Below are 26,763 nucleotides of genomic sequence, written 5' to 3'. Positions count from 1 at the left end.
TTGTAGTATTTGACAATTACCCAGAGAAAAATATGAGCATTTCCATTACTCCATGTTTTTGCTAACATGTGTTGTAGTCACTATACCTTTATAATTTCAGCCATTCTTGTAAGAAGTTGTATCTCATTATGATTTTCATCTGTATTTCCCTGGTAACCAAAGATTCTAAACAATTTTCATGTGCTTATTTATAATCTGCACATCTTCTGTAGGATGTTCATATATTGTGTCATTTTACATTGAGTTGTTTGCCGCCTTTTCATTAAAGCATTGATAGAATTGAAGAATTCTAAGAATCCTTTGCATATGCTAGATACAAATTTTTTGTCAAATACGTGTTAAGAATAGTTTTTTTCTAGTTTGGAGTTTGTTGTTTTCATTTCTTAAATATATCTTTTGAAGAGGTGACATTTTAAATTTTGATGACATCCAGATCGTTAACTTTTCTTTTCCATTTACTGTTATTTATGTGCTAAAAATGTGTAGTCTATCCCAGGTTCGTGTAGATTTTCTCCTCTGTGTTAATACTGAACTATTGTTCTGGGTTTTATGTTTAGTCTATGATCTCACTTCAATTAGTATTTTTCTGTGTGGGATGAAGTTCAAGTCAATGCTCATTATGTTTTCAGCACCATTTTTTGAAAATACTATCTTACTGCTATTAAATTCCAACGGCTATTTTGTAAAACATGAATTGATCATTTACGAATCATCCATTTCTGGACTCTCTGCTCTATTTTAATGACCAATATGTTTTTATTTCTGCTACTATCACAGTGCCTTTATCTTTATAGGTTTATCATAAGTCATGAAATAAGTGAGTACAAATTCTCCAGTTTTGTGTCTATGTTTTGAAATTGCTTTGGCTATTCTAGATCCCTTGCATTTTCATATACATTTCATGTTCAGCCTGTCAAGTTGTACCAAAAAGTCCTTTGTGATGTTGACTGGGATTTCCTTGAATTTATAGATCAATTTGAGGAAAATGCACATCTAAAACCTTTTGGATCTTTTAGCCCACAAACATGATCTACTTATTTATATGTTTAATGTCAGTAGTGTTTTGTTGTTTTCAATGTAAAGGACTTGCATATCTCTTATTATATTTATTTCTAAATATTTTGATTTATTAGTTTCAGTTGCATATTCTATTTTTTTAAAGATCATTTCTGGCTGTTGCAAATGCATGTAAGTTGGATTTATATATTGACCTCACATTCTATCTTGATTAATCTTATTTACTCAAGTAGTTTTCTTATTTTATTTGTTATAATTTTTATGCAGATAATTACCATATATGAATAGAGTTTATAGACAAATAATTCCTTTCTAATCTTTATTTATTTTATTTATTGTTATACTAAAGAACCTCAGATACATGGTAGAATAGAAGTGAAGTGATCATCCACCTTTCTTTGTTGTTGTCTCTGATCCTAAAGGGCAAGAATGTAGTCTTTCATCAATATTAATTAGCTATAGCTTATTTGTTGCTACTGTTGTGAGGTAGTGAGCATAGTACCCAACAGGTAGTTTTTCAATCCACATCCCCCCACCAGTACTCCACAGTGCCTTTTATTCCCACTTTTATGTCCATGTGTACTCTGTGCTCAGCTCCCACTTGTAAGTGAGAACATGCAGTATTTGATTTTCCGTTCCTGCCTTAATTTGCTTAGGATAATGGCCTCCAACTCCATCCATGTTGCTTCAAAAGGACATGGTCTCATTCTTTTTTATGGCTTCATAATACTGCATAGTATATATGTACTATATTTTCTTTATCCAGTCCACAACTGATGGGAATCTAAGTTGATTCCATGTCCTTGCTATGCGTGGCAATGAACATACAAGTGCACATGTCTTTTTGGTATAATGAACTTATTTTCCTTTGAATATATACCCAGTAATGAAATTGTTGTGTTGAGTGGTAGTTCTGTTTTAAGTTATTTGAGAAATCTCCAAACTGCTTTCCACAGTGGTTGAACTAATTTACATCCCCGCCACCACTCTATAAGCATTCTCTTTTCTTCTCAGCTTTGCAAGTGTCTGTTACTTTTTGGCTTTTTAATAATCATCATTCTGATTGGTGTGAGACTATCTCCTTGTGGTTTTAATTTGCATTTCTCCGAGAAGTAGTGATGATGAGCATTATTTCATATGTTTGTTGGCTACTCATATGTCTTCTTTTGATAAGTGACTATTCATGTCCTTTGCCCATTTTTTATTGGACTTATTTGTTTTTGCTTGTTATTTTAAGTTCCTTATAGATTCTGGATATTAGATCTTTGTCAGATGCATAGTTTGTGAATATTTTCTCCCATTCTGTAGATTCTCTGTTTACTCTGTTGATAGTTTCTTTTGCTGCCTAGAACCTCTTTAGTTTAATTAGGTCCCACTTGTCATTTTATGTTTTTGTTGCAATTGCTTTTAGGAACTTAATCTAAAAATTTTTTCAAGGTTGATGTTGAGAGGGGTATTTCTTGGGTTTTCTTCTAGGATTTTTGTAGTTTGAAGCCTTACATTGAAATCTTTAATCCATCTTGAGTTAATTTATATATGGTGAAAGGTAAGTGTCTAGATTCATTGTTCTGCATATGATTAGTCAGTTACTGAATTTACTGAATAGAGAGTTCACTTATTGAATAGAGAGTTCTTTCCCTCTTGCTTGTTTTTGTCCACTTCATCAGATGGTGATAGGTGTTCAGCTTTATTTCAGAATTTTCTATTTTCCTCCATTAGTCTGTGTCTGTTTTTGCACCAGTACCATGCAGTTTTGGTTTCTGTAGTCTTACAGTGTAGTTTGAAGTTGGGTAATGTAATGCCTCCAATTTTGTTCTTTTTGCTTAGGATTGCTTTGGCTATTTGGGCTCTTTTTTGGTTCCATATAAATCTTAAAATAGGCATTTTCTAATTCTGTGAAGATTGACATTGGTAGTTTAATAGGAATAGCATTAACCCTGTAAATTGCTTTGGGCAGTATAGTCATTTCAACAATATTGATTCTCCCAATGCATGAACATGGAACATTTTTTCATTTATTTCTGTCATCTCTGATTTCTTTCAGCAGTTCTGTGTAGTTCTTGTAGAGATCTTTCACCTCCCTGGTTAGCTGTATTCCCAGATATTTCCTTGTCTTTGTGGCTATTGTAAATGGGACTACGTTCTTGATTTGACTCTTAACCTGGGTATTATTGGTGTAGAGAAATGCTACTAATTTTTGTATGTTAATTTTGTATCCCGAAACCTTACTAAAATATTTTATCAGTTTTCATAGCATTTTACCATAGTCTCTAGAATTTTCTAAGTATAGAATCATATCATCAGCAAAGAGAGATAATTTGAATTCTTCTTTTCTTATTTAGATACCTTTTACATCTCTCTCTTGCCTGATTGCTCTGGCTAGGACTTCTATTACTAGGTTGAATAGAAGTGGTAAAGCTGGGCATCCTTATCTTGTTCCTAATTTTAGAGGACACACTTTCAACTTTTTATCATCGAGTGTGATGTTAGCTATGGACTTGTGATAATGGCCTTTATTGTGTTGAGGTACATTCCTTCCTTATCTAATATGTTGATAAGTTTTATCATGAAAGGATGTTGAATTTTGTCAAATGCTTTTTTTGCACTGATTGAGATGATCATATGTTTCTTGTCCTTCATTCTGCTAACATACATTATGTATCAGATCGACTGATTTTCATATGATGAGTGATCCTTACAACTCAAGGATAGATCCCACTTTATCATAGTGTATAATCCTCTTAATATGCTGTTGAATTTGGTTTCCCAGTATTGAGGATTTTTTTCACCTGTGCTCATAAGATATACTAGCCTATATATATTTTTTCTTGTAGTGTTCTTGTGTAGCCTTGCTATCAGGGTATTGCTGACTTAGTATTAAAAGAGTGTAAAAGTGTTCCCTCCTCTGATTTTTTTGAAATAATTTGTGAAAAGTTGGAGTCATTAATTCTATAAATGTTTGGTAGAATTCATCTGTGAAGTGATCAGATTCTTGGCTTTTTGTTGTTGTTGGAAGTTTCTTGATGACTGATTTAATCTCCTTGTCATTTGTTTTTTTTTGGGGGGTGGTGTTCTGTTTCTTCTTAACTCAGTGTTTGTAGGTTTGGCCTTAATTTGTTTTTCTTTTTTCAGTTCCCTGAGGCATTTGGTTGTTTACTTGAGAGCTTTCTTTTTTAAGGTAAATGCTTATAACTATAAATTTTCCTCTTAGAACTCCTTTTGCTGTATCACATACATTTTAGTACATTGTGGTTTCATTTTCATTTGTATCATTTTTAAAATTACCCTTTTAATTTCTTCTTTGATCCATTGGCTATACAGGAGCATGTTTTTAAGTTTTCACATATATGTTAGTTTTCCAGTTGTTTATTTGCTATTTAATTAGGTTAATATAGGTTAATTCTATAATAACCAGAAAAGATGCTTATTGTAATTTTATTCTTCTGGAATTCATTAAGACTTCTTTTGTGACCTAGAATGAATGTGACATGTTGTGGACAATGCTCCATGCGTACTTGAGGCAAATGTGTATTTTGATGTTGTTGTGTAGAATGTTCTGTTTATATCTGTTAGGTCCTTTGGTGTATTGAGTTGTTGATGTCTGCTATTTTCTTATTGAATAACTGCCTGGATAATCTCTTCATTATTGTGAGTACTGAAGTCTCTTACTATTACATTGCTGTACATTTCTTCCCTCAGATCTGTCAATGTTTGTTTTATGTTTTTAGTTGCTCTGATTTTGAATACATATGTAGATGTATCTACAAATCAGATAAATGGAAAATGATGGATATGATAATCCACACCAACTAAGGAGGGCAAGTGTCTTGCATATATTAGTACCTTTATGCAAATCACCATTGTTTTCCCCTTCAGAGAAACTAATTACCCCAACGGCCCACTTCTGGAGGACATAATTGCATAAAGGAATCCTTTCCTCTAGATCTATTACTTCCCTAGGCCACAGTGTTTGTTCATTTAAGCATGGGCTACATAAATTTATTCACAGCCCTTATTGAGGCCTTATCCTCTGGAGATCACAATATAGACTCCAGTGTGGATAAGGCCCCATGAGTCTCTCCCCATCTCTAGAATGTGCTTCCCAGTGTACAAAGTACTCAGCCTCAAGCAGCTCACTACTGACCTTAAGAGAACATATACAAGACTTTGAGAAAATAATGTCCTTCAAAAAAAGATATTTTATTTTTTACCTTATGAAAGTCATAAATGCAAAATGTAATATCTAAAAAAATATGGAAGAGTATAAGAAGAAAATTTTATTCCAGAAAGCAACCTAATCTATAACTCAGATATAAAAGCTCTTAATATGCTACAGGATATCTACTGAATCCATTATTTAAATGAATTACTGAAATTTACAAAACCACAGTTATTAACTTAATTTTTTAAGCAGAAGTTATTTGTTGCATTTCAGCTTGCATATTTCAGTTAACATTCGTTGATCCTTCCTTGTTTTTCTTGGCCTTGACAACCTTTAAAGAGAGATAAGAAAGACATAATGAGACCCTACATACTGAAATGAAGCTCTGCTTATGGTTCTCCTTTCACCTGCATGTCTTTTCTTCCCATTGGCTACATTATTCTCCTTCTACCCTATGAAAGCTCATTAGTCACAAAGTTATGAAGATCTACCTTCAAAAAACTCATTTTCCTCCCATTAACTAATCCCTGTTTGTCTTTTTCCTTCCTGAATAGATTTTTGAAATAAACTTCTGTGGTATCCTGGTTAACCAGGTGCCCAATTTTTTAAAAGTTTCAATTTGTAACATTTGCAGAGTCTGGCGGTATACATATTTTTCACATGGCTGTTTTCAAACTACCACATGTTTAACAAGCAGTGCATATAATTCCTGAATTTCTAACAATAAGCTGTCTTTAGTAAGGATATGAGTGAACTCCAGCACAGTACTTCTAATAGATATCTCTGCCCCAAGCCTAATTGCTCTGTAATGCAACTCCATCGGACATCGGACTATTTTTTGCTAAAATGTCAAAGTGATCAGGCATTCTTCTGCATAACTTTGTTTCAATTTTTCATGTATTTTCAACAACAAAGTTCCCATTAATTTACTTTTGTAAAAGCCACACTTCTGTTTCTTTTTTATCTTTGAGTCTCAGCAGTCCCTTTTTTTTTTTTTTTTAATCTTTGGGTCCCAGAGTCTTCTGCATCTACTGAATTTCAGTTGCACAGAACTCACGCTTTTGGAATTTTCATGTATCATTTCCTTTGCCTAAAAGTCCCTCCAGTGTCTTTACCTTCCTAAAAAAAATAATATTTCCCACAGTTCAGTCTATTATGATGTACCAGGCTGTGAGATAATTAATATGTATGCAGTGTCTGAATGTTTAAACCATTCCAATGAAGTGGAGACTTCCATTATTTTAGAGGACCAATGAAACTATGTCTCCAATATCAGCCAACTAGTGCTTGTTAAAGGCAGGATTCAAATCAGATCTGTCTTATTCAAAGCCCTTGCTCTTAAGCCCTTTGTTCCCTGTCCCTAGACACATCTTTAAATCAATTAACACTAGTATTATATCCTTTCTACAGCTGTATGAATGCCTTTACCTTAATATCCTTTTGAAAATCCTCCAGTTACAAATGCAAGGGCATTGTTTAGGTTCTCCTTTCACTCGCTGGACTCTCTGAGTAATACATGAGGAATCTGGTGTTCCCAAAGCCTAAGCCAAATTATTTGCCTCTTTAGCAAACTCATTCTCCTCTACCCAGTTCCCACCTTGATGAAGCTGTGACTTCCACACACCAGTTTCAGCTTGCGGTTAACTGTTCTCAGTTGAAAGCAGAAGAGTCGAAGTTTATCTCCTTTCTCACACTTGATATTGTGCCATTTTCCATTCCCCACTACATCCATGGATCCTGTATTATCTTTTATTTCATAGATTGTGTTCTTCTTGTGTATGCTTTTCTGCAAAAGAAGATTAACATCCTGTTTCTGAGAGGATTATTAGTATCGTATACATGAGAAAGAGCCTCATGACAAAGTTAATGCAATATGCGCGAGAGGAATGACAGGTACAGATCATACATGTGGCTTGGCCTGCCATCTCACAGGGCCCATCTTTTATTATCCAACAACTTTTTCCTGCTTAAGGTATTTTTCTTCCTGCAATTTTACAACAATAAATATTTCCCTCTTTTTCTCCTGCTACCACCTTCAGATCAGCTGAGAGTAAATAAAGCACCTAGATATAGAGGAATCAAAAGTTCCTATAGGACTTCTTGGCTTATGGTCCTGTGGAAAACCAAATGTATGCTTTCTGCAATTATTTGGTCAGTAGATTATAAGGAATTTCATTTTCTTATTATTTTAATTTTTCAAAATTTCAATAGCTTTTGGGGTACAAATGGTTTTGGGTTACATGGGTTAATTATATAGTGGTGAATTCTGAGATTTTAGTGCATCCATCACCCAAGTAGTGTGTACATTATACCCAATATATAGTTTTGTATCCCTCACCTCCCTCCCAGTCTCCCCCTTCTGAGTCTTGAAAGTTTATTATATCACTCTATATGCCTTTGTGTATTCATAGCTTAGCTTCCCCTTATCAGTGAGAACATACAATATTTGGTTTTCCACTCCTGAGTTACTTTGGATTATGAGGAATTTTAAAGGAAAAAATGTCTATGACACAATCATTCATTCTTTTTCAACCTTCCTCATTACTTATTCTTTTCCAATATCTTGTCCCCATTGACCTAGATCCCTCCATTCATACTCTGTAGTTTCTCACACACTATTACTCATCAATTCTGTAATTGTATTTATAAGCAAGATCTCTTAAAGACAATGTGAGAAAATGTGGAGGTAAATTTAAGGGGCTATCTTGGAAGACATGTATAAAGGGTTATAAAGCAGTCAATCATATAAAATGTTAGTTGAGTTCATAGAAATGTGTAATGTTTTAGAGTGGGGAAAGGGATGGAATGCATTGTTCTAACTAGCATCTTGAATTTGGACATGGACATATCAATAAAACTCTGTGCCTTGTAATTATTTTTTTTGTAAATAATATGATGAGATTGCCTTATCCTTTAAGTATCATGGAATTCAATATATCTCAGTTGTTCAACGCTGTCTTCAAAAATAAATGAATAAATAAATAAGACAGAAGAGCAACAGTACAAATGTTTAGATTGTATGGATGGCTGTTGAATGTATTTGCATTTATGAGCATACCAGCCAATCCACTTATTACTCCAAATATATGTCACAACCAGAGTTTAACCTTGGTAGCACAATTCATTATTTAAAATAAATTTATCAAAATTCAAAGTAAAATTATCAGTGCTCATTGGGATGGAGCTGAAAGAGATGATGTTATTAGCCCGCTCCCGTTGATTTGGACCCTCTATTGTCCTCTAGTTCATTGTGGCTGACAACAGATCGTTACTGCTAATATTTCTTACTAACTCTTTTTCAAAGTCCCTACATTTACTTTGGCGTAAGAAGTTAATAGGTCACTTAGTCCTATTTCCTATTTTGTGGGAAAACTTCATCAGTATCTCTAGTCAATATAAATTATTGTGCTCCAATATTCAGTCAGTAAGCAAAGTCTGACAAGACATTTAGTTCCAGGTGATGGTAGAGAAAATTAAAACAAAATTAAGCGATTACCTTTTGTAACATAAACAACCCATACACCATTGTTCCAGATGCTTGCTTGTAAAGTTGACTGATCTTGGGAGTTTTATTTGCTATTTCGATAATTCTGTTTGGGACCTCAAAATTTTGATCAAAGTCAGACACAGATGATGCTTCCTTTATTTCCATTACTCCTTTACATTCAGAGTAATCAGATATGGTAATGACCTTCTTCCTCATGAATTTCTCTTTCAAGCTGATGTCGAAGACTTTCACATGGAAATATTGAGTCTTACTGGCCACTGTAGCATGAAACATTGTGCTTTTCCCATGTTCTGGGGACTCATATTTAAATGGCGCTGTTGCTTTCAGTACCATCACTGTCACTGGGTGCTTTTGGGGAACATTTCTTCTTGCATCCACCTGACACTGGGCCGGGGTTTGCTGATTCTGTGTTGGGCAGACACAAGGAAATAAACTTAAAACTTTGAGCAGGAGGCTGGACGTGGTGGCTCACGCCTGTAATCCTAGCACCTTAGGAGGCCGAGGTGGGTGGATCACGAGGTCAGGAGATCAAGACCATCCTGGTTAACACCGTGAAACCCTGTCTCTACTAAAAATACAAAAATATTAGCCGGGCATGGTGGCGGGCCCCTGCAGTCCCAGCTACTTGGGAGGCAGAGGCAGGAGAATGGCGTGAACCCAGGAGGCAGAGCTTGCAGTGAGCCGAGATCGCGCCACTGCACTCCAGCCTGGGTGACAGAGCAACACTCCGTCTCAAAAACAAACAAACAAAACAAAACAAAACAAACAAACAAACAAGAAAACAAAACAAAACAGAACAAAAAACTTTGAGCAGGAATACAAAGTCACTCTGCACGAGTGACTCTGCAGAGCTTTCGACCCAACAACTTTCACAGATACGTGGAGCTGGGGGCTAGGCTAGACAGGGATTGCTGAACTGAAAGGAAAGGCACCTGAGCTGGTATAGTTTAGCTAGTGAAAGTCTAAGGTAGCAGACAACAGGCTTGGAAATTAAATCACCCTCATTGACTCAGAATAATCTTCCTGAAGCAAAGCATGATTATCTGCATGAACAATCTAGAGCAGTAGATGATGAAAGCATTATTGTGAAGAAACTTTAAAGAAAGATTAGAATATAATAACAAATCCAAATATCTCCTCTACCTACTTAAATTATCAAAGATAATCAACAAAGTGAAAACAACTTGGATAGCATTAAAAATGAAGAACCATGCCCACCACAAGCCTCAAACATCATTAGATGTTCTAATGATCAAACATTCATTAGAAATTCTAATGATCACTAGTGTACTCTACCATTTTGAGGACCCGACTCCTTTGTTTCTTCCCAAGAAACAGTCCTGTTACAAGTGGAAAGACTTGGCCTGGCTCAGCATATAAGCAGTCTCAGGTAGAGGATTTCTGGTTAGAGCTATGTCCTCGACAGCATTTCACAGTGGCTAGAACGCTAACAACAATGAAAAAAGGACAAGTTTGTTTATCTCCTGTCCTCTCCCCACAGTGGCCTGGCCTATTTGAGTTGCAGCAGAATACTTTTCTGAAGAGAACGTTGCCAGATCTGTAATAGGAAGTGTGGGAAGCAAAGATGAGCCATGGGCTTGTATGTACTAGTACTAGAAGCCAAGCTACTTACCTGCACAGACCAGAAATGCTTAGTGGTCTGTCTTGGTGTTTTACACACAGTGATCACCTGTGGGTAATTGGACTTTACTTGCATGTGGCTTCTCACCAATGTAAACAAGTTATCACAATATAGAAAACAGTTTTCACACAGCAAATCAGTAACATGAAGAGTTATGCATGAGAGTAACAATAATAACAGTGGAATGCACTGTGACTGGGTTAAAAAAATGGAGAAGAGGACCAGGAAAGAGTGTACCTGAGTAAGTGAAGTGTTGGGTGGAGTTGATGATGAGGTCTGGGGTAATGGGGAATGATCCGTGGCTGCAGATGTGCTGGCTCCTGAGGGACATGGGGGCTCACTCTGCTCCTGGGGCACCTTATTCCTTTTGGCTTCAGTCTTTCCTTTGTTCAGAGCTTTTCTTTTCTGAAAGCAGTTTAATTTTCCTGTTAATGGGGTTTAGTATGAAAAGAAGCAGAGCAAGTTTTCATTACAACGTAGTAAGTTCTATTTATATTGGATGGGATGTCCTTGGAAAACCCAGGGAATTACAACCTCTCACTTGAAGATATGGACAATAGATAATATTGGGCGTGGATTGTTGCACTAAAAAAGAGACGGATGATTTCAACAGATGCATTACTGTTATCACCACTGTGGTGTGATGAGAAGAGCACTGGACTTGGAATGAGAAAATCTAGATTTGTGTAAGGATGGGCAAGATGTATATCAAGTATGATTATTACCACATTTTTATAATGCAGATGATAATATATTTATGTCACAGAAATTTTTTACTACATTTTTATGATGCCTAACTCTTTACCCATCACAAAGATGATCCATAATTACTAATTTGGTAAATCTAAGCTGTGTTGAGATATTAGTGAAGAGCCATGTGCCATAGCAGAGTATCTTCTGTGGGACTTCAATCCTGCTCCTCTTTCTCAAGCTTACCTGAGCTACAGGAATCCTCTCTCCTACTTCAGATGTCAGCGTGTTTCTTGCAGTGGGTGCAGGTGCCGCAAGACCCACTTCTTCCTGGTTTTTTTTTTTAATTAGAACTTTTCCTTGTGCTTTAATTTTCTTAGCAACTGACAAAAGAAAAGAAAAAGGGCACAATAGGCCTAGACTGGAATAGCTTATCTAAGACAGCTAAAGCAGTTTCAATATTACCGGCTGTCAGCTCCTGCATGAGAGTTCAGATTTGCCTGTTACCTCTACTACATTAACCCAGCCTGGCTGCTAGGAGGCCAACAGTAGCATGGTAGGCATAGGCACTGTCTCATTCTCCTCAGTGCTTTCCTCACTCCTCCCCTGTGCAGTGAAAACATGCTTCCTGTCCTGTGAACTCCATGTGCCTCAGTCAACCCTTTCTCAGTCTTGTTCTCCTACCATTTCTTTTAAATATCTAAGGCTTTCATGATGCTGACAGGCTGGTCATGTTCTGTGCAATATCTGTTCAAATGACAGAAATATGACCTGAAAGGAAATATGATCTGAATTGTAATGTGGCAAAGTGCTAATATTGGCTTTTGAATTTAAAAAAACAGTGATTTATATTAAGTGGAAAAATTCTATACTTCTCTTAATAGAACTATTTGCTGTGCAAATTGGTTAAATATGAATGTTTCAAATAAAATACATTTTAAAAAGTAGCTTTTTTTTTTCCTGACATTTCTAATTTACTGAAACCCTCATCCTCTCATAAATCCCTGTCTTTGGTTTTTCATCCCTACCCCAAATACATTCTTCTAAATCTATCGATCTCTTTTATGTGAAACAGAATGTTCTAAATTGCCAACTGGTCAGTCTCTGAGGTGCCAACATCCCCGTGACTGCTGAGTTATAAATTGGGAAAGGGATGTACCACCTATGACCAAGGTGGGGTTCCACTCAAGGCTGGGGAGACTCAAGGCAGAGTAGCCATGTGCAAGATTTTCCCTATTACCTTTTGACCTCTCTTTTCGAAGATTGTTGACAAGGTTTTCAAGTGGTGGCATGTCTTTGGCCAGTTCTATTAGTTTGTCTACACAGGCAACACCTTGGAACTTTTTTTCCATCAAATCTGAAATCTTAATTCTGTTGTATTCCTCTTGCATTTTTGTAGTTAGTCCTAAATCACAGGCCAGTAAGGACTTAATTGTTGTAAAATGGTACTCATCCATGAGCTCGAATCCTTTCAGCAAAATAATTTTCTTGTATTCATTCACCATTTCTGAAGTTATAGCTTGGCCTATAAAGTAAAAATGACACACAACATTACATATTTATGCAGACAATTTTAAAAAATAAGATATACTTTTGTGAGTGAGTGTCCCAGGACAATATGTTGTCATTGGATGTGTATAAGAAAAAGGAACTAAGTTACCAGCTGTGTCACTGTGAACAATGGGTCAAGACTTGTTTATTAGGAGGTTCAGTGAAGTTCTTCCCTTTTAATATTTGTTGTTGAGTTGGGTCAGAGGTGTATGTGGTGAAATGATGTTTGGAAACAGGTAATCGTTGCAGTATTTAGAGTATGGGTTTTATGGTGTCAAAGTCCCTGGTTCCCCTTTTGATACTTTACTGGGGCCTCAGCCTATCCTTCAATGCCTATCTCTTAGTTCCCGACTCTTCCCATACCCACTATGACCAAAGTGGTCTAAGTATAAATGGGCTGCAGCTGCTTACCTTATATGAATAACCTTCTGCCACAGCACTCCGCTTCTGAGTATTGGAATGGACTCTAGACCTTCTTGGCTCTCCCTAATCGGCTCTCATTAGCATTTTGTCTCCCTGGGACTTATTCTCTGTGTCTCCTGCACCTATAAAATTGTCATTCTACTGTCTTCCTAACTGTTCTCTAGTGTGGAATTGCAGCATTTATTTTTTGTCCATTTGTTTTTTACGGTCAATTATTTACCTCCAACTAGTCTTATTTTTACTAAAAGATTTCTGTCAGACAACCAAGTAGGTTACTTTATGGATAAAGGCATGACTCTATTTTTCCTGAAATCCTTCAACGAGTTTTGATTTTTATTAGTATAGATTTCCACTCAGCATGACTTGAAAGGCCTTGAATAAACTATATCTTTCTTTGTGTGTGTGTCTGTTACTTTTGAATTTCTTATATCTTATGCTCTAGTAATATACAATATGTCATTCTTTTTCAGGTCTTCTCACTGTTAATTCCCTTCCCGCTACCTGGGAAAGCATTCCCACTTTTCTTCCTCTGAATACTTCCTTAGAGTTTTTAATGCTTAATTGAGGCTTTATCTTCTGGGAGCTGGTGTGGTCCCAGTCTCACTAATGTGTGCCTCTTTAACCCCTTGTGTACTACCTGAGGGTATTCAGTTCTTAATGTATATTCCAATTTTCTGTTTAAATTTGTGGGTGTTCCTTTAGGTTGGTGACCATGTGTTTGTGCAACTTTTCTATAATTAGAGTGTTCTAATTCTTAGGGCTGTAAATTGTTCTCTTTTGGGAGATAATGAGTGTTCCTGTGTTCAAATCTATCAAATGAAGAAAAATTTCACACATAGGCACATATAGTAAAGTCAAAGAACATTAAAAGCAAAATGATAAAATTTTCCAGAAATACTGAGTAGAACACCTACAAAGATTAAATACTCTGATTGAATAGTCTGTAGCAGGTTAAGAAAGTAATTTTTACATAGCATTGATCCATAATTATATATCTGCAACTTTACAACCTAAGAAGAAGCTGAAGGATGAAAAGATTTGGGGGGTTTTGGGGCTTGGGTAGGGATGAGAGTTAGCAGGGAAGTGTGGTAGCAAAATCACTTTGCAAATTAGAAATATGATGTAAAGTAATATGTGGCTGATATGGCTTGGCTATGTCCCAACCCAAATCTCATCTTCAATTGCAGTTCCCAGAATCCCTATGTGTCATGGGAGGGACCAAATAGAGGTAATTGAATCATGGGAGTATTTTCCCCATGATGTTCTTGTGATAGTGAGCAAGTTCTCATGAGATCTATGGTTTTATAAACATCAGGCATTTCCCCTGCTAGCACTCATTCTCTCTCCTGCCACCCTGTGAAGAGGTGCCTTCCATCAAGATTGTAAGTTTCCTTATGCCTCCCCAGCCATGCGGAACTGTGAGTCAATTAAATCTCTTTTCTTTATAAATTACTCAGTCTCAGATATTTCTTCATAGCAGCATGAGAAGGAACTAATACAGTGGCTATTTTTAATCTCCCTTATTCATCTCACTTTAATGTGTATAATGACATGGTTTGTTGAAGAACTCTTAATGCATTTGATATTAGGATGTTGATATTACCTCTACTGGGACAATTGCAATGCCTACATACAATGTATGCATTAAGTAGTCTTTCTAAAATCCTCTCCCCCAAGTAAATGAATTAAAAATCAGAGTTGTCCCAGGAGTTTCAGGTGAAGGGCTGTGAATCAGTTTTCAAGCAAAAATATTTTTCAAACTAAAATTTTGTAACTGGTCAAAATGTTATTTGAACGTTATGGTTTAAAAAATTATTCTCTTGTTTACTGAGAGTGACATTAGCAAGATTACAGACAAGGAAGTTCCAGACTTTCATTATGTCATGGAAACACCAAATAAAGAACAATTTATGAACCAAACTAATGTTTTCAGCTGTTAAGAAGTGGTTGCAATGAAAGAAATTCCAAACCAAGATTAAGCCACACTCAAAATAGTGGAAAACTTCTAGGTGTTTTTCTTTGTCCCTGTTTAACTTTCTCCCTTGAACGCTGTGATGTGATCAGGAGGAAACTTGCTAATTCCTCATTCCTTCTTTGGAATAGAAGGAAAAGTGTGGAACTGCTTTGCAAAATTATGGCTTCTCTGGAGGTTCCTTGAGGGACTAGTATCTGTTTCACATGACTTGGAGCATTGATGGAAATGGTGACATAGTTTAAATGTCAGATTTCAGGCTGCAAAAGGTAGCGGTGGGTGCTCCAGCTTGTGAGAGCTGCATGGGATCTGCTACTCCCTGGGTGCCAGAAGGCAAGAGATTATGGATAGAGGAATACAGTAGAACATCTAAGGTTATGAAAAGAGGCAGGTGTGGCTCTTAGGGAAATTATGGCTTAAAAGCAGTGTGTATATGAGAGAATTACAAAAAAAATGCATACACATAAGCCCAGGTAAGACACATGTCCATATAGGCCTCAGATAACATTTAGATTTCATACTTAGATGAAGAGTGAAAGTCCTCCCCTGAATGATGCCATTTAATAATGGTTGAGAGGGGCTGTTTTTACAAATGTCCACTTTTCAACAAAAGGTATGAAACAAAAAGAAACAGGTAAACATGGTCAATTTAAAAGAAAAAAAATGAATCTCCAAATCTTTCTCTAAAGAAACAGAGCACTCAGACTTTCTTGTCAAAGACTAAAGCAGCACTCTTAAATATGATCAATGAGTTAAAGGAAAATATGTATAGACAACTAAATAAAATCAGGAAAATGGTTAATACAATGAGAATATACAAAAAAATAGAAATTACCAGGAAAAATTCCATAAATTCTGAAGCTGAAAAACACATTGACTGCATTGTAAATTCACTAGAGGGGTTCCTCAGCCTACACCAATAGACAGAAGAATCAGTTACCTTGAAGACAGGTCATGTGTAATTATCAAGACTGAAGAACAAAATTTTTTAAAAGATATAAAGGAAAGTGAACAGAACTTATAAATGACTTATAGTACATCCTTAAGTAGGACAATATATGCATTATGTAAGTCTAAAAAGGTGATTAAAAAGAGAAAGGAATAATGGAATTACTTGAGTAAATAAGGACTGAAAACTTTCCAAATCTGAGAAAAGACAAAATGTACAGATATAAGAAGCTGAACAAGCTGCAACTATGATAAACTGAAAGAAACTTACACTATGACACATTATTATCAAATTACCAACTCTCAAAGACAAAAACAAAATCATTTAAAAAGCATCAAGAAAAAGGCCACTCATTATATACAAGAAATCTTCAATAGAATTATGAGCACATTTGTCAGCAAATACTTTGTAGACCCGAAAATAGTGGGACAATATATCTCAAGTGTTTAAAGAAAAGTCTGTCCATCAAAAACACTATATCTGGGAAACCTGCTATTCATAAATGAGAGAAATTAAGATATTCCTAGATAAACATAAGCTGAATGATTTCATTACCACTATATCTACCCTAAAAGAAATACTAAGGAGATTTCTTCAAGCTGAAACACAAGGATGCTAGACAGTAACTCAAACTCATACAAAAATATAAATTCTTCAAGAAAGGTAAATATATACATAAATATAAAACATGGCTTTTGCTATTTTGATTTGTAATCACTTTTTATTATTTTATAGGATTTAAAATGTGAAAACAAAACAATTTATAGATCAATGTCAATTGGTACATATTATATAAATGCAATTTGTAATATTAACATAAAATTTGTGTTGAGGAGCTGTAAAGGTGTAAACATTTTGCATATGATTGAGGTTAAGTTGTTATCAGTTAAAAATAGATTGCTATAACTTTAGAATATCATATGCAACCTGATGATAACCACAAAGATATCTGTAGGATGTACACAAAGAAATAGAAGAACATTAAAATATATCACTACAGGAAAAATCAACAAAAAGAAGTCACTAAGAGAGGAGTGAGAGACAAAAACCTATTAAGACATACAGAAAATAAATGAAAAATGGCAACAGTAAGTTCTAAGTTCTTATCAATAATTAGTTCAAATGTAAATGGTTTAAACTTACTAATCAAAGAGCATATTAAATTATTTATATAGATATATCACAATGAATTTAAAAACAGGGAATCCAACTATATGTTGCATACAAGAGGCTCATTTTACAGATCTAAGGACAAGGATAGAAAGTGACAGAATAAAAAATATATTCCATTGAAATATTAAATAAGAGAACAGAGTTTGCTATCCTAGTACCAGATAAAATAAAAATAACAGTTAAACAGTGTTATAAGAGACAAAGATTATTACATAGTGTTAAAAAGGCCAATTCATCTAGAAGATATAAAAGTTAGAAACACACATGCACAAAACATCAGAGCTCCTAATATATTAAACATTTACAGAATTGAAGGGAGAAATAGACAGCTCTAAAGTGGTAGTAAAAGACTTTAATGTTCCACTTTCAATAATAGATAGAACAACCTGACAAGAAAATTAGGAAAAAATAAATATTGAAAAACATTATAGACCAATTGTATCTAACAGATGTGTCCAAAACAGTAAAGCCAACAGCAGTGGAATGCACATTTTTCACACGAACATATGGAACATTGTCCCAAAATATACCACAAATTAGGACACCAAACAAGTGTTCATAAATGTTACATATCTGAAATCATACAGAGTATATTTTTTATCATAATGGAATAAAAGTAGAAATCAACAGAAAGAAAACTAGAAAATTCATGACCATGTTAAAATAAGCAACACAAACAATGAAACATATACAAAGAATCACAAGTCAAATTTAAATCCATATTTAGAGAAATTACATGAAAACACAACATATTCCATTAAATGCAGAGAATATGGTGATAAGGGTAATTTGAAGATTTAAACAACTACATTTACAAAGAAGACTCTCAAATCAATAATCTGACTTTATACCATAAAGAACTTAAAAAAGGGGAACTAAACCTAAAGCCATCAAAAGGAAGGAAAAAAGAAACATTAGAGGTAAAATTGAGATTCGAAAAACAATAAAGAAAACCAATAAAAACAAGAGTTGGTTCTCTGAAAATCTGAATAATACTGACAGAACTTTAACTGAATTAACATAGAAAAAAAGGAGAATCAAATAATAAAATCAGAAACTAAAAAGAGAACATTACAACAGATTTCACAGAACTAAAAAGAATTATAAGAGAATACTTTGAACAATTGTATATCAATAGATGGGATAACCTAAATGAAATGGATAAACAGATAAATTATTAGAAAAATACAACCCGCAAATTTTGAATCATAAACAGAAAATCTGAACAGTCATTATGACCAGTCAGGAGACTGAATCAGAAGTCAGAAACCTCTCAGTAAAGAAAACTCCAGACCAAGTGGTTTTACTGGCAAATTCCACCAAATATTTAAAGAAGAATTAAGACCAAAATTCCTCAAAGTCTTTCAAAATTTGAAAAGGAGGGAACACTTCCAAACTCATCGTATAACTCAGCATTATTCTAATACAAAGCCAGACAGAGGAGAAAATTACTTCAACACAGTAAAGTCTATATACAAAAACATCATAGCTAACATTATTCCCAATGGTAAGAGACTGAAAACATTTCCTTTGCTCCTGAAAGATCAGGAAAAAGACAAGGATGAATTTTTGTTCACTTCTGTTTGAGATAGTACTGAAAGTTTAACACTCCCCCTCCAAACAATAGACAAGAAACGGAAAATATAAAATATCCAAATAAGAAAGAAAAAAGGTAAATTAAAAATTTAAAAACTCTAACTCTTCATATATGTTTAATCATACAGTTTTGCGCATGTATGTTTTTAATTATTATATCTCATTGTAGTTTCTATGGGTTTGATTTGCATTTTTCTAAAGATTATTGCTGTTGAACATACTCATATGTGCTTATTGGCCATTTGTATAGCACCTTTGAAGAAATGTCTATTCAAGTCCTACATTCCCAAAATAAGTGAGTGTGATCTCAAATAAATGTATGTACATATATGTTCATTGGAGCATTAATCACAACAGAAAAATGTGAAAGTAGCACACATGTCCTTCAATGGATGAATGAATAAAAAGAAATATGGTTTCTGATGTATTTTATGGTAAATACATAAAATGGAATATTATTCTACCCTAGGAAGAAAGAATATTCTGACATATGATACAGTACAACATGAATGGACTTTGAGAACATGAAATGAAAAAAGCCAGTCACAAAAAGCACACGTATACTGTATGATTAAATATATATGAAGAGTTAGAGTTTTTAAATTTATACAGACAGAAGGTAGAATGCTGTTTGGCAAGCTCTGGAGGAAAGGGAAATGGTGAAATTGTTGGTTAACGGATTTAGAGTTTTAGTTTTGCAAGATGCAAAAGCATTCTGGAAGTTGGTTGCACAACAATATTAATGTATTTAATACTACTGAACTGTACACTTGAAAATGATTAAGATGACACATTTTATGTTACATGTTTCTTAACACAATTAAAAGAAAACAATTATTATATTCAAAGCTTTCAGAAGTTTGGCAGTGAAACTATCCATACCTACAGCTCTTTGTGAAGAACTACTCATTATGTAAAGAAATAAATCTAAGAAATGTTGGAGGCCAAAAGGGAAGTAAGATCAAACAAATACTTTAATTAGTGTTTTTACCATCTTAAAAATAAGTAAAGCCAGAGTCAAGGAAAAGAAAACAGGAACGATGTGAACATACTCTTACAGTTGAAGTTTTATGTTTGGGGAACCAGAAGATGTGAGAGTTTGCTAATGGGCTTGTCTTTAAGGAGAATATAGATTTTTTAAAAAATAAGAAACTTGACAAAAAAGGAGAAGAAAGCACAGAATAAGTGCTATAAATTGAAACAAAGCAAGATGGCAAAACCAAGTTAAAATATATACCTTTATAGAATGTGCATATCTGGACTAAACTCATTAACTAAGAGGAAAAATTTGCCATTTGGATTAAAAATAAATCCAGTCATATGTTGTTGACAAAATACAAATAAAGTATAAGATCACTTAAGTTTGAGAAACAGCTGGAAAAAGTTATATTCTTCAAACTTTACCTTCAAGAAAGACATTTTAGGAAAAATAGTGTAGCTTAAAATAGGCTTTAGTCAATAAGTATCAGCACATAGTTTCACTACATAATGGTAAAGTATGCAACCTGTAAAAAGATATAATAATTTAAATTATATGTATAATCTGTTGTTACTTTAAAAGATAGCATATAGAAATTTTTTCTTCTCTCTAAACACACACATAACATATATACTTGGATATACATATTCTATGTAAAAATATATGGTAGAAATCAAAAGAACTACAGTGAGAAATTAACAAAATCACTATTAGAGTTGGCGATTTCACCACCTCTCTCAGTTACTGAAAGAACAAGGTAAAAAAATAGCTTAGATTTAGATTTAGATTTTTCAAACATAATTAACAAGCTTACTTAAGAAACTTTATCTTACTTAAATAGAATTTGGAATCCAACATTTATAAACTCTTCTCAAATACTCATGAAGTAATTAGAAAACATTCATTATGTACTAAGCCATAAAAAAGTCAAAATGTATCCAAAAGTAGGTAATATATAATTGATTCTCCCTGTCTTTTTATTATATCTTGCCACAAAAAATGTTATCTATCACTGAGTAAAGCATAGACCATTTGAAAAATATAAATACTTCTTCTTACACTTGCTGTAAAATGAAGCATGAAATGAAACTGATTCATGAAAATGTAAAGATTATTTTTGAGTAAATGCTTGTAAAATTGAGAAATTAATGTGTACACATGTCTATGCTCTTTAATATAGAGATAAAATCATATAATAGAGATTTATGTCCTTGTTTATTTTTTACTAAATATTACTTCATAATAATTTTCTCATGGGACTGTCTTCTGTTTTAACTTAGGCCCAAACCCAGTCACCAAGTTTCCTAATCATCCTCTAGCCGAGAAAACCAAGTATCTCCTCTAAATATCAATTTATGCCAACAGATACCTAAGAATTAATTTTAAAATTTGCTGTAGACAAAATACATTTTTTTGGTTCATACCCCAATTGTGGTAGAATAAAAGATACCTATTTTCTACCTAGACAGGTAAAGCATTCAGTTCTCAGTTTTCTGAGTATGATTGATACAACACTTCTGGTCTCAAGCAGTCCCGTAACTAATTCTCCACTGAGATGGTATGGTTATCAACTAGATACCTAGATCTTTCTCTGAAGAACTTCCCAGAAATCTCACCTTAATGGATACTTTTTCCACAATAGTCTTCAGAAATCCTGGAGTCACTGTCTTGTTTAGGACGGGATCACTGTCCGTAAAGCTTTGCAGAGAGTAAACTGCAGACTATTATAATCTTGTAAAGGGCTGAGAAATGAAAGCTAACAAGGAAAAATGGCACTTGTTAGAGCCTCTCTAAATCTTGATTGTAGATGGCCTTCTCACACTGTACTAACTCCTAACTAGAAAGAAGTTACATAATCATGGAACAATTTTGAGGCCACGCCTATCAGCCTTTGTAGCTTTCTATTTCAGATGTCAGAGAAAGTGGTCAGTTCCTCCTTGTAAAAAGTAATCTCAGTCACAAGAAGAAATGAGAGCAAATGGTGCTTCTTCTTTGCTTTTTTGACTTACAAATACTTGCTGAAAGGAGTTTCAAACTCAGAACTTTCTTATAAAGCTAACTGATGTTTAGGTCGTTAGAAACCAGTAGCCCCTTGAATAAGGATCTTAATATCAATTGGGAAAGGCAAAACACCAAGGTTTCTCCCTCCTTTCCTGTTCACAGAGTGGCAGGAGCAGGAAATCTTGGTAGAGATGTCTATTGCTACCAGAACTTGACTTCATCTCTTGGATAGGGGCAGGTATACCATGAAATTGTTTTTGTTTAAATAATACCTACTTATTCACTCAGTTATTAATAACTGATATACCTGGAGCTTGACAGAGGCAGAAAGTATGTAATATGAAGGATTTACATATGAATATGTAAATCCTTATTCAAATAATTTGAAAGAGTTTCATACTAGTTGCTCTCTTGAGTATAATAACTGCCTTACTTTATTAAATTCATGGTTATTCATGCTTTTTGCATTATTCATGGATACTTGGTTTATATCATGATTGAAACCTTGAAAATTCTGGAAGAGCACTGAAACTCTGGAATGATAGGGGGCCTGATAAACCCTTTGTACTGCAATTCTTTTTTCTGTGAAGAACAGTGGGTACACTACAAAGTATCATAACTCTGAATTGTCAAATGAATGGTATCAGTTAGCAGACAGTGCTGTGTTATGAACTAGTTGATCTGTAAGCAAAATGGATCATGATCCTTTGGGAAAAGGATCCCAAAACAGCTAATAGGGGAAAATGATCCAAGGCCATCTACAGAGAAGAATAAAGTTGATTGTCTTAATCCAAACCAGCAGCATAGAGAGAGTTAAATTGTGGATTTGGAAACTGTGTAAACCCCACTAAAGCAGAAGTAAATCAGAAAAACCAAGAGGATCTAGAATGACAGCCGCTAACACATGTAGGTGTTCATTGTTTCAGTTTCTCACTTATGCTGATGCTTTGAGCAGGTCTTAAGGTAAAAGGTAAAGAGGAACACAAGGAAAACTCATCGGGTGCCCCACTTCAGTGTTTGGGAACCAAAAGAACTCATGACAGGAGTTACCATGTTTCAGGATGGCCTTCTAACTTCATATGGTTTGGCTCTATATTCCTACCCAAATCCCATCTTGTAGCTCCCATAATTCCCGCATGTTGTGGGAGGGACCTGGTGGGAGATGAATGAATTATGGGGGCAGGTCTTTCCCATGCTGTTCTCATGATAGTGAATGGGTCTTATGAGATCTGATAGTTTAACACTTGATCTTAGCCAAAAGGCCGAGAAGCGATCGAGATCTGATAGTTTTAAAATAGTTTTTTAAAAATGGGAGTTGCCCTGAACAAGCTCTCTCTTTGCCTGCTGCCATCCATGTAAGATGTGACTTGCTCCTCCTTGCCCTCCACCATGATTGTGAGGCCTCCCCAGCCAGTGGAACACTTGGGTATGTCTTGATCGGCAGCATGAAAACAGACTAATACAGTAAATTGGTACCAGGAGTAGGGTATTACTGAAAGATACCAGAAAATGTGGAAGGAACTTTAAAACTGGGTAACAGGTAGAGGTTGGAACAGTTTTCAAGACTCAGAAGAAGACAAGAAAATGTGGGAAAGTTTGGAACTTCCTAGAGACTTGTTAAATGTCTTTGACAAAACTGCTGATAGTGACAGAAACAATGAGATCCAGGCTGAGGTGGTCTCAGATGGAGATGAGGGACTTATTTTGGAAACTGGAGCAAAAGTGACTCTTGTTATGTTTTAGCAAACAGACTGGCAGCATTTTGCCCCTGACCTAGAGATTTCTGTCTTAGAGCTTGAGAAAGATGATTTCCAGTATCTGATGGAAGAAATTTCTAAGCAGGAAAGCATTCAAGATGTGACTTGAGTGCTGTTAAAGGCATTCAGTTTTAAAAGGGAAACAGATCATAAAAATTTGGAAAATTTGCAGCCTAACAATGTGATAGAAAAGAAAATCCCATTTTCTGAGGAGAAATTCATGCTAGCTGCAGAAATTTGCATAAGTAAGGAAGAGCTAAATGTTAATCATGAAGACAATGGGGAAAGTATCTCCAGGGCATGTCAGGGACCTGTGTGGCAGCCCCTCCCAACACAGGCCTGGAGCTGTAAGAGGAAAAAGTGGCTTCATGGGCCAGGCCCAGGGTCCCTGCACTATGTGCAACCTAGTGACTTAGTGTCCTACATCCCAGCTACTTCAGCAGTGGCTGAAGAGGGCTACTGTAGAGCTTGTAACATGGCTTCAGGAGTGCAAACCTCAAGTCTTGGCAGCTTCCACATGCTGTTGAGCCTGAGAGTGCAGAGATGTCAAGAATTGAGGTTTGGGAACCTCTGCCTAGATTTCAGAAGATGTATGGAAACTACTGAATGTCCAGGCAGAAGCTTGCTGCAGAGGCGGGGTCCTAATGGAGAACCTCTTCTAGGGCAGTGCAGAAGGGAAATGTGGGGTTGGAGCACCTACACAGAGTCCTTGCTGGGGCACCGCCTAATGGAGCTGTGAGAAGAAGGCCACCATCCTCCAGACCCCACAATGGTACATACACTGATAGCTTGCACCATGCACCTGGAAAAGCCACAGACACTCAACACCAGTGTGTGAAGGCAGCCAGGAGGGAGGCTGTTCCCTGCAAAACCACAGAGGTGGAGCTGCCCGAGACTATGGGAACCCACTGCTTGCATCGATGTGACCTGGATGTGAGACAGAGTCACAGCAGATCATTTTGGAACTTTAAGATTGGACTGCCCTACTGGATTTTGGACTTTCATGGGGCCTGTAGCTCCTTTGTTTTGGCCAATTTCTCCCATTTGAGATGGCTATATTTTCCTAGTGCCTGTATCCCTATTGTATATAGGAGGTAACTAACTTGCTTTTGATTTTACAGGCTTATAGGTGGAAGGGACTTGCCTTGTCTTGGATAAGACTTTGGACTGTGGACTTTTGAGTTAATGACTGTGGGGGACTGTTGGGAAGGCATGATTGGTTTTGAAATGTGAAGATATGAGATTTGGAAGGGTTGGGGTAGAATGATCTGGTTTGGCTCTATGTCTCCCCCAAATCTCATCTTGTAGCTCCCAGAATTCACGCATGTTGTGGGAGGGACCTGGCTGGGAGAAGACTGAATTATGGGGGTGGGTCTTTCCCATGCTGTTCTCATAGTAGTAAATAGATCTCAGAAGATCTGATGGTTTTTAAAAAATGGAAGTTTCTCTGCACAGCTCTCTTTTTGCCTGCTGCCATCCACGTAAGACGTGACTTGCTCTTCCTTACCTTCTGCTATGATTGTGAGGCTACCCCAGGGCCAGCCATGTGGAACTGTAAGTCCAATAAACTTCTTTTTTTTTTTTTTTTTGTAAAAGGCCCAGTCTCAGGTATGCCTTTATCAGCAGGATGAAGATGGACTAATACATGCTCTTTTTTAGAAACGAACTTTTGTAGTGATACCCTCTGTTGGTTCTCCACCAGGCAATGCACAAACTGATGACTCAAATAATGATTTTATCTCATAAATATTTCCCAAATATTTATTTCCCACTTTTCTGGTTCAAGTTCTCACTATCTCTTGCTAGGACCATTAGTGTTCTAACTCACCTCCTTTCTTCCAGCCCAAAGTTCTAAAATCTACCCTGCACCATTTCAAGAAGCATATTGCAAAAATTAGATGATAGCGTATTCTGTGATTGTCTACTTATATTTTGCTCACATAATGCTCCCTTCCATCTCAAGTATTAGTTATCTAAATATTTGTGGAAGGCTGATCTGTTTTTCAGCTCCAGGAAATGAATGATTATTTACTTAAGTCAATCAGGGAGAGCAAGTTCTTTTTAAGCAGTTGATTAAAAATAGACATGTGACCCAATTTTAGCCACTGGTGCCTGAATAGAAGCCTGCAGTAGGAAAATATCAAAAAAAAAATTTTCCTTGCTAGTCAAAGGACATGAGCTAGAAGAAATAGCTTGTTATTTGTTCTCACTATCCTTGTGTTTTCATTTGGAGAGCTGAGGCAGTTGAATTGAGTACAGCAGAAGAAATGTTTCATGGAAGCTATTATGGAATCTATGAATTAACTCGCATCCCTCCTCTCTCCCCGAGTAAAAAATCTTCTTGTAAATTTCTTACTTTTTAAATCATTTAACTTAAGAATTTATGTTGCCTGAGGCTGAAATTATTCTAACTAGATCATTAATCACTTAATTTCACTTTTTAAAATTCTCCAGCATTACATGCATTGCTCATTGGATAAAGTGATTCTTTGTTTGGTACTCAAGGACCTTCATAACCTGGTATATCTTTATTTCTCTAGTCTCATTTCTTGCTAGTCTCTGTCTTTTCTCTTCTTGTCCTACTATAACACCTGACTGTTTAATTTCTCCATGTCTCTAACACATAATGTTATTTCACACATATTGCTATTTCATGACTTAGTAGATTTAGTCATCTTCTCTCATCCTGCAATTCCCCTCACACATTTTCTGCTTCGCTGTCCAAATTTTCCTCAAATGACTATATTAAAGCTCACTCTTCCTTTGGAAACTTTCCATATCTATCACAGGTCACCCTTGGGTGCCTCTGTAATACTCTACACATTCCTATGTCTTAGCACTTAGTGCATTTTGTTAAAACGTTCTTTTCCCTTGTTTGTGTGCTCCCTCTGTATTGAAAGATTGGTGATTAGAGTCACCATTAATTATTCACCTTCTTTGCATCACCAATTTCCTGACATAAATTAAGATGATCAATAAATGTTAGTTGAACTAAATACAATCGAGCATGCACAAAATTCACCTAAATTGAATAATTAAAATTGAACTTACATTTTTATTTCTCTCTTTTCTTAATTATCAAAACTAAATAAAATGTAGTCATTTCTTTCCAAGTTTCCATCTTTACTCATACTAATTTCTGTTAATAAAAAGTATGTTTTAAAAAATGTTTACTTTAGGTTCAGGGTGTGTGTACATGTTTGTTATATAGGTAAACTGTGTGTCATGGGGGTTTGATGTGCAGATTATTTCATCACCCAGGTAATTAGCATGATACTTGATAGGTTTTTTTTTTGTTTTTTTTTTAAATCTTCTCCTTTCTCCCAACCTTCACTCTCAAGTA

General features: G+C 35.4%; 1 protein-coding gene across 1 annotated transcript; it reads right to left on the bottom strand.

The window, feature by feature from the left end:
- Positions 1-5,196: 5,196 nt before the first annotated feature.
- On the bottom strand, positions 5,197-21,533 carry MNDA (myeloid cell nuclear differentiation antigen). The gene is made up of 7 exons (XM_011957167.1): positions 21,279-21,533; positions 12,260-12,544; positions 11,266-11,402; positions 10,567-10,734; positions 8,676-9,092; positions 6,777-6,965; positions 5,197-5,510 (listed from the first exon to the last, which is right to left on the bottom strand). The coding sequence occupies exons 2-7, from the start codon at positions 12,522-12,524 to the stop codon at positions 5,463-5,465; spliced, it is 1,224 nt and encodes a 407-aa protein (XP_011812557.1). The 5' UTR covers positions 12,525-12,544; positions 21,279-21,533; the 3' UTR covers positions 5,197-5,462.
- Between the last annotated feature and the right edge of the window lie 5,230 nt (positions 21,534-26,763).

Source organism: Colobus angolensis, unplaced genomic scaffold, assembly GCF_000951035.1.
Source record: "Colobus angolensis palliatus isolate OR3802 unplaced genomic scaffold, Cang.pa_1.0 Scaffold439, whole genome shotgun sequence".
Lineage (NCBI taxonomy): Eukaryota > Metazoa > Chordata > Mammalia > Primates > Cercopithecidae > Colobus > Colobus angolensis.
The sequence above is the reverse complement of the archived record's forward strand: the minus strand, read 5'-3'. Positions and strand labels throughout refer to the sequence as shown.

Excerpts from the sequence above, each read along its gene's own strand:
- MNDA (XM_011957167.1), bottom strand. The coding sequence starts at position 12,524 with ATGGTGAATGAATACAAGAAAATTATTTTGCTGAAAGGATTCGAGCTC. Across the intron at positions 10,735-11,265 it reads AGAGGATTCCTGTAGCTCAG|AAAAGAAAAGCTCTGAACAA; the intron begins GTAAGCTTGAGA and ends AACTGCTTTCAG. Across the intron at positions 6,966-8,675 it reads GGTTGTTTATGTTACAAAAG|AAAAGCATACACAAGAAGAA; the intron begins GTAATCGCTTAA and ends CTTCTTTTGCAG.